The sequence below is a fragment of the Otolemur garnettii genome, unplaced genomic scaffold, assembly GCF_000181295.1.
Source record: "Otolemur garnettii isolate 467f Iridium unplaced genomic scaffold, OtoGar3 scaffold00106, whole genome shotgun sequence".
Taxonomy (NCBI): Eukaryota; Metazoa; Chordata; class Mammalia; order Primates; family Galagidae; genus Otolemur; species Otolemur garnettii.
Window position 1 is genome coordinate 7,101,802 of NW_003852501.1, and position 8,204 is coordinate 7,110,005.

An 8,204-nucleotide genomic window follows, 5' to 3' on the forward strand; every position below is an offset into this window, starting at 1 on the left:
TCCAGTTGGGCTGGGCGGGGCCCTGAGAGTAGGGCGGGGCCTAGCCGACAAGGCGGGGCGGAGTTGCTCCTTAGCTAACGGTCCTGGAAGGCGGGCGCGTACTCGCGGGCGGCGCCTGCAGGGGCCGGGCTCGGGCGGGAGCGCGCGGCCGCCGCCTCCGGCTTCCTCTTGCCTTTGCCCCTCGGCTCAGGCCGCTGCTCTCGGGGCTGCGGCTGAGCCGGGCGGCGGCGGCGCCCGCCTGCGCCATGAGGATCCCGCCCTCCGGGCCGGCGCCCGGCCTCTGGGTGCGGCGGGGCCTGCCGTGACCAGCGACGGCGTTGGGGGGCGGACGCGAGCCCCGCAGTCGAGGACGCCGGCGATGGGGGACAGGTAACGCTGGCCGGGCTGGGCTGGGCCGGGCCGGGCGGCCCGGGCGGGAGGGCGCGCGCTCGGCGATGCGGGGGCCCGAGCCGGCTCTCCTCCGGTGGTCTCACCGCGGGTCCCTTTGCCTTCCGCGCAGGTGCGTCAGGGTGACCGTGCTCTCTGGCTGCGTGGGCTGCCGGACTCTGGCTGTCCCGGCGTCCTGGACCGCGCGCGACGTGAAGGAGCGCATCTCCGCCGAGACTGGCTTCCCCGCGGCGGAGCAGCGGCTGTGGCGCGGCGACCGCGAGGTAGGTGGGGGCCGCGGCCGGGGGCGCCTCCTGCGGCGGGAGCCGGGGCCGCGCTCGGGGCGAGGGTGGCAGCGCTGCGGCGCGCTTGCTTCCTTCTCAGCGCCGGGAGATAGATGCTCTGATTCAGTAGTGCTCCCTAAATAACTGTGTGTGCCATCACTAGTTATAATTTTTATTGATATACCATTTTAACATTGGCATCCCGCCCCATGTTGTCTGAATCTTAAGTTTCTGAAATTACGATTATTTTTTGTTGGGCATTATAGCTACAGTTTTTTTTAGAGACATCGTCATTGAAGTGCCTTAATCATTAGTCATATTTTTCTATTTATGTTATAAATTTAACTGGAATACTGGTAAATATCTTTACCTTTTATATCTTGGAAATTTCTCCCCATGTTTCAGTCGCAGAAATTTAGGGTCCAGAGAATATTACTATATAATATGCAACCTATTATTTTGAGGAGTAAACTTAATAATACAACTTCTAAAGTGCAAGTGTATGACATGACAGAGGAAAACTTTGGAAAATAGGAATATTTCATATTGTGTCCTTTCAGATTGCTGACAATTCTATCGTTTTCTTAAAAGAGTTTAATTGAAGATATTTAACCAAAAATTAACTTATTTTTTATTTTTTAAAAAAATTTATTTTAATATCACATGATAAAAAGCATCATTTTCAGGATTTAAAAAGAGTCAAAAAAAGTTGGACATATATAAGAAATACATAAGGAGCAATATTTTAAGTATGAGGTTTCTTTACTACTGTCCAGTGCAAACATTGGTGAAGTACTTTGTTAGAATTTTTAATCCTTGGGGGTAATCTTGGCCTTTTGTACCTGTGTTAATTTTCCTGTCCCTTGTCCTCCTTGACATGGATTTCTTATTAGTCTGCTCTCATGTTCCTCTGTGGATGGATCAGTCCTTCCTATCAGTGCCCCAAGGTGTTTGTTGGCATGCATTCCTTGACCTGAGTGAGAACTTTATTTTTTTGAAGAGTTCAGCTTTTTATTGAACATGTTACAAAAGACATGTAATCAAAAAGACCAGAGTGTGTGTCCTCATTAGACTCATTGGATTCTTCTCTCCTTGCTTCCACCTGCTGGGGCAGCAGTGATGGCAGGGCAGGACCTCCTGCTGGCACTGCACCCACTCTGGATCTGGTCTGCCACCCTGACATTGCAGACGTTGCAGATGAGGCTCCCAGTGTTGACATTGGCCAGGGCCTTTGCTAACAAGCCAGGCCCCAAAGGTTCAATGTTTATACCAGCTGCTGTCATGAGAGCATTGATCTTATCCTTTGTTAAGGTCACCACAACTTCATGTAGAATGATGGCTGCTCTGAGGTGGCTGTGGTGTGGGGAAATGGAGGGTGCTAGCTAGTCCTCTGATGTAATGAGGGCCTCACCCCACTGTAGTATGAACTTCTTCAGAAGGACTTAGGACTGTGGTGGCAGCCAAGGAAAGGCTGATTGAGGACTTTATTTTTAAATTTTTATTTATTAAGTTTTCTTTTTTTTTTTTTAGAAATACGGTGTCTGTCACAGAGGCTGGAGTGCAGTGGCATAATTGTAGCTCACTACAGCCTCATACTCCTGGGCTCAAGTGATCCTCCTGCCTCAGCCTCTTAGTAGCTGGGACTTTAGGTGCATGCCACCTCGACCAGCTAATATTTTAAAGAAAGGATTCTCACTGTGTTGCGCAGAGTGCTTGATACACAGACTGGTGATTTAGGGTTTGATATAGACTTGAAAAGAAGCAAAGATTTGTCATTCTTATCTCTTTTTCTCTGCCTGCCCCTATCTTTTAATCTTCTTCTCCTTTCTTCTCTCCTGGTTTTACGCCCATTTCTTTCGTTACTCTGGTTCTAATTTTTCTTCTTGTTCCCTAGATGGGGTCACATTCAAAGGCTCAGGTGTGGCTCAGTCTTCCCATTAGAAGTGTTTTTGTAGGTGTGTGTGCAAATGTGGATGTGGGATGGGTGAGAGTGGCAGTGTGCGTAAAGTGTTTGAGATTGGGTGGGCAGGCAGAAGGGGGTCTAGGGTGGGACACTTGTGCTAATAAGAAGCAATAAGGCTATAAAGGTGCAACTGAAAGAAAAGGATTTAGGAGACTTTTTTAAAGGTAAAATTAGGGCGGTTTGGTACCAAATGGATGTGGGGGCTGGGAGGATGGGTGTAGAATAAGACAGAAGGTCTAGCCAACAATATGGGCAAGCTTTGAGTCAGAATAGGAAAATAATGGTTCAGTTAGCAGAGGGGGAGCTTAGTTTGGAGGAAGCATAGTGATCAATTTACTATTACATGTGGTTTAGTTCACCTCTTGGCAAGCTGGTAAGACCTAAAGTAGCATGTAGGAAGATGTAGGGAATGGAGAGGCGGGTGACCTAGGTCCTTCTTCCCATCCTGCCTGTGTATATATAACAGAGGCCAAGTTAATTCATGCTGAGGGTTTGCTTTCTTATTTCTAATATGAACAGGATAAAACTAATTGGTTAATTCTAACCAATTCTGAAGTCTCTACTAGATAGTGATATTCAACAAGCAGCTGCAAATATGGGACTAAAACTCAAGGGAGAGAGGTCAGGGCTGGAGATATAATTTGGGAAGTAACTGACAATTTAGCACTTTCTTCTTCTGTATTTTGGTAAAATGTGTTGAGAGTGTGATTACCATTTATTGAGCTCTGTTCCAGATACCATTCTAGAAGTGAAGGATTTATCCTGGAATAGGTGTACAGTGTCACTGTAGCATACCTACTCCGGTAGAGATGATGTGTTTATAATGTATCATTGTACTTAATACTCAGAGGAACTTCATGTTAGACATTGCTAGTGCATTTTGCAGTAGAGTACAGCTAAGATTCAGGGAGATAAAATATCAGGCCAGGATTGGAATCCAGGTCTGTCTGATACCAGACTCTATGAACTTTTTACTCTTTTCATACCATAGTCTGTAAGGGTATCTATCAATTGGGGAAAAATAAAAATTAAACATAAAGCTCTTTTGAAAAAAAGAGGAAGGGCTTAAACCATTAAAATTAACTTTAGAAGTCAAAGATGAAGCTTAAAGCAGGAAGCAAGCAGAGGACACAGTTCTCTCTGGACTCAGAAAAGGATGGGCTGTGACCTGTACTGACTGATTAACTTATTAAGTTATCAGAAACATTCCCCTGTACATCTTTCACAGGGGGAGGCTTTCTTTTCCTTTTTAATTCACATGCTTAAAACCTGTTAGATTAGAGTTGTTGATGAGAATTCTAAATATCTTGGGGTAAGCAGGAAATGAAAGCTGTTGACAGCTTCTTACCACATGCTGGGTTTGGTTGGTGTGGACTCCGCAGTAGGTGCTTGTCAGTCTTTCCAGGTTATCCACTGTCTTCTTGTTTTTGGTCTGGCTTTCCCTGGCCTGGAAGTATTATTTGTAAGCACCTCATTTTATTTCGCTACAAAGCCACTGAAGCTGTAAATTATAGTTTTGCCTCTTGCTGATACTTTTAACTCCATACCAAATGTGCTTAATGCCTTAAATCAGGAAGTTGGAGACCATTTCTGTCTTTAATTGGCACAAATGCCCCCTGTTCCATGACTTTTGGCTCTTGAGCATCTCCCTGTGTCACTGAAAGTTGAACAAAGGAAGAAATGTTGGGAGACCCACAGTGGAATTAGTATTGTATTGCCTGCTTAGTAATTTGGAGAGAGTTAAATGAAGATGCGCATCTCTGAGGTTTATATGCGAAGTTGAGGCTGGCATGGACAGAGACCCAGATATTTGAATTATTTTATAATCATCCTGTTTTAAAAACTTAAATGAATAACTTTAAGATTTCATATGACACACTGAATGTGGGGATGAATGAGACCAAAGTTACTTTGGTTGGAGTGATTTTGGATCCAGGAAAGAGAGAAGTCCAAGAAAAACCCCTAAATCTTGGCAAGCTAAGGAGGATGGAGCAGGTAGGACTGCTGAGGTTGTCTGCTGCTTGATTGCTCTTCTTGGAGAATTGCTTTCCAATAGATAGGCCATGGATTAGTCTTTTGGAAACATTGATCATCAGACCCACAAAGCTTGAGTTCACATTTTGACAGGTTTAGTTTTAGGAAACTTGGAGGATATTGGAGTGCCATGAGTTAGAAGTGTCAGATTTTTGAAATAGTTTTTTTTTTTTTTTTTTGAGACGGAGCCTCAAGCTATCCCCCTGGGTAGAGTGCCATGGATGGCATCATGCTCACAGCAACCTCTAACTCCTGGGCTCAAGCGAGTCTCCTGCCTCAGCCTCCCAAGTAGCTGGGACTACAGGCGCCCGCCACAACACCTGGCCATTTTTTGGTTGCAGCCATCATTGTTGTCTGGCGGGCCTGGGCTGGGGATTCGAACCTGCCACCTTAGGTGCATGTGGCTGGCGCCTTAGCTGCCTGAGCCACAGGCGCCAAGCCAGATTTTTGAAATAGTAAAGAATGACTTTTGTACCCTGTTGGGGAAGTGTAAGTTGGAAAGCTGGTCCTTCAGATGAGCTTTTCAGTCGTGTTTTGGAGTCAGTTGACCTGTCTTAGGTCACTCCACAGGAACTCTCAGTGATGAACCTTGGTGGGGAAACGGTTGGTCTGGCTTTGCATTATTTATCTTTTTTCCAAAAAAGGTACTGTATTACACTGCTGCTATTGGTCACAGTACCACACTTTGTATGATGCCTTTAGGAGAAACAGAAAAATCACCAAAACAAAAGCTAATGTTAAGGCATTATTTAGGAAGTTGATTTCAGGGTTGTCATATACCAGGGCGGCTTCAAAGGGCGGAAGCTTCATCTGCTCCTTCCTTACACATCACACCTTTTTTTGGTAGCAGCATCTGTAGTAAAGTGTGTGTCTAGAAATACTATCCTATAGAATGCTGTCTGAAAGTAAATGAAAAAAAATTGCTGCTAAAATTTGGGAACTACAGCTTAGTATGCTCTTTTCTAAGAAAGTTGTTGTATAAATATGTTAAATGCTCTAAAAAACAAATTATTCCCATCATTTAGAAATAGGTTATTTTTGTCCTCCGATATCTGTTAAGGTCTCATCGAGTTCTGTTAAAAGCAATACACTTTGGAGATGTTGATCAAAACAGTGATTTTACTTATGTTAATGATCTTGATTCATTGTTAAAATTTTTAAATTATGTTAAAGCAGAAATATGTGGATTTTTATTAATTTCTAATTATTTAAGGAAAACAATCCTTTAAATCCTTCTAATTTTTAAATAAAAGTTTTTACTAAATTTCTGATCTCTGGAATATTCATTCTCCAGAGCAACTTACTTCCTGATAAGAAGAGTTAACAAGCATTCTTAAGTGGAAAAAAAAAAATTGAGATAATGTTTTGAATTTACAGTATTAGGGACTATATTGTTTTTCATACATTTTATTTTCTTTTTTTCAGTTATCTGACTGGATCAAGATTGGAGATCTGACTTCCAAAAATTGTCATCTTTTTGTAAACCTTCAATCAAAAGGCTTAAAAGGGGGAGGTATAATATTGACTTTACCAGGAGTGTATGACATATTTAGTTGCATAAATATTAAGTTTTAACAAAGAAGCAGAGACTCGATGATGGTTGCCAGGGCTGGGGGCTGGGGGTTGGGGGGAGAAATGAGGTGGTGTTGGTACAAGGGTACACCAATGTTATATATAATACATAAGATGTGGAGATCTACTGTACAATGCAGGGCCTAACATGAATGATACTGTGTTGTGTACTTAAAAATCTGCTAAGAGGGTGAATCTTACATTAAGTGCTCTTACCACAAAAGTTAATAAAAACAAAAGGGACAGGAGAGAAAGCTTTTGGAGGTGATGGATATATTTATGGCACTGAAGGGAGTGATGGTTTCAGGGTTTCATGGGGGTATACTTGTTGCCAAATGCATTAAGTTGTGTACATAAATATCTACAGCCTTTTGTATGTTAATTCGACCACAATAAAGTGGTTTTAAAAAGTTGTTTTAAAAGTGAAATGAAAGCATATATCTGTGCCAGAGGAAGGCAAATGGAGCTAGTTGAATTACAAGAATGAGTGGGGTCAAAGTTTGTGGAAAAAGTCTTATTTAGGCTTGGTCTTGGGTAGTTGTACCAAAATGATGTGCATAAATTTATGGTGCTGAGTTTGTTTATTTAAGCACAGATTTCTTTTTACATATATACCAATTTTAAAAATTCTGTGCATCTGAGGAATTACCTCACTTTGTCCCATTTTCCCTGCAGCCTCCCGACACCTATCTGAAGGAGTCAGTTGGTGTAAGAATATCTGTAAGGTTTAAGGGTACTTGAGCTAGATAGCTGTTGAGGCAGTGACCGCCAGTTTTCAGAACAGTTATAACGCTGGTTGACATTGAAAATATTAAGAATGTGAACATTGGCACTACTATCTCTGGCTTATTCGTTGGTGGCAAAACACCCACAAAATAGCACCATTTATTCCATTTGCTTTGGAAAATAGCTATACTCCTCTCCACCTCATCATGTTCTTTATTTTGAATTAATAATCTCTTCTGACGGTGTATTTTTGAATATTTTTGAAACCTAATTTGTAGTTCAGTTAAAAACCTGATTTGATAAAATTGCATCTGCTTGACTTTCTGCCGAATTCCTCAGGTAGATTTTTGTACCATGGTGCTACAGTGAGATATACGATCCTATAACTTGTATAATTAGTTATACTTTGTCTCAGAACCACATTACATACTGATGTTAGGTCATGTAATTGTTTTCTAAATCATTTAAAATGTGCTCTGTGTCTTAGGTCGATTTGGTCAAACTACTCCACCACTTGTTGATTTTCTTAAGGACATTTTAAGACGATATCCAGAAGGAGGACAGATTCTTAAGGTAGGGCATATGTTTGTATTCAGCAGTGATTTAATTTAATAAAAATGAGGTAAAATAAATTTAGTTAGAATGTTTAAATTTTTAAAATTTTGTACAGATTTGAATGGCTCTATATACACCTGTAGCTGAACTGGATAGCTGGATGGGATGGATTTGAAACTGGAGTCAGAATAAATATGTATACGAGTTCTGGGGCAAAGGAACACACTGTGCTACTTTGTGCTATAATCAAGTGCAGTGTCACTCTAGGAGTGTTTTATGTAGAGCTTTGTACAGGTCGACCAACCAGCGAACCAAAGAACAAACAAAATAACACTGGATCCCTGGATTTAAAAGTTTGCTTTTTTCACAAATATCCAGTGTACTCAATACTAATATGAAATCAGTAACAATTAAATTCAAGTGGGAGGGAGTGGGGATTGGTGAGCCAATTTACTTCTTAATTAATAATGTTACTTCTGTTCCTATTAGTAATAAATTAGAAGCATATATGCTAGATCCAGCATGGAATTTAAAGAAAAACTTAAGTATGATAAGTATATGAGAATATAATATTTTATATAAATATAAAAAAAATAAAAGTTTGTTTGGCCAGGTGCGGTGACTAACACCTGTAATCCTAGCACCCTGGGAGGCCGAGGTGGGTAGATTGCCTGAGCTCAGGAGTTCAAGACCAGCCTGAGCAA

General features: G+C 41.9%; 1 protein-coding gene across 1 annotated transcript in view; it reads left to right on the top strand.

Annotated features, from left to right (window-relative positions):
• Positions 1–248: 248 nt before the first annotated feature.
• Positions 249–8,204, top strand: part of SACS (sacsin molecular chaperone) — a 49,007-nt gene continuing 41,051 nt past the window's right edge. The window contains exons 1-4 of the mRNA XM_012809514.2: positions 249–369; positions 500–650; positions 6,073–6,160; positions 7,433–7,518. Of these exons, the coding sequence (XP_012664968.2) occupies positions 359–369; positions 500–650; positions 6,073–6,160; positions 7,433–7,518 (336 nt within the window). The 5' untranslated portion in view covers positions 249–358. The remainder of the gene's footprint in view (positions 370–499; positions 651–6,072; positions 6,161–7,432; positions 7,519–8,204) is intronic.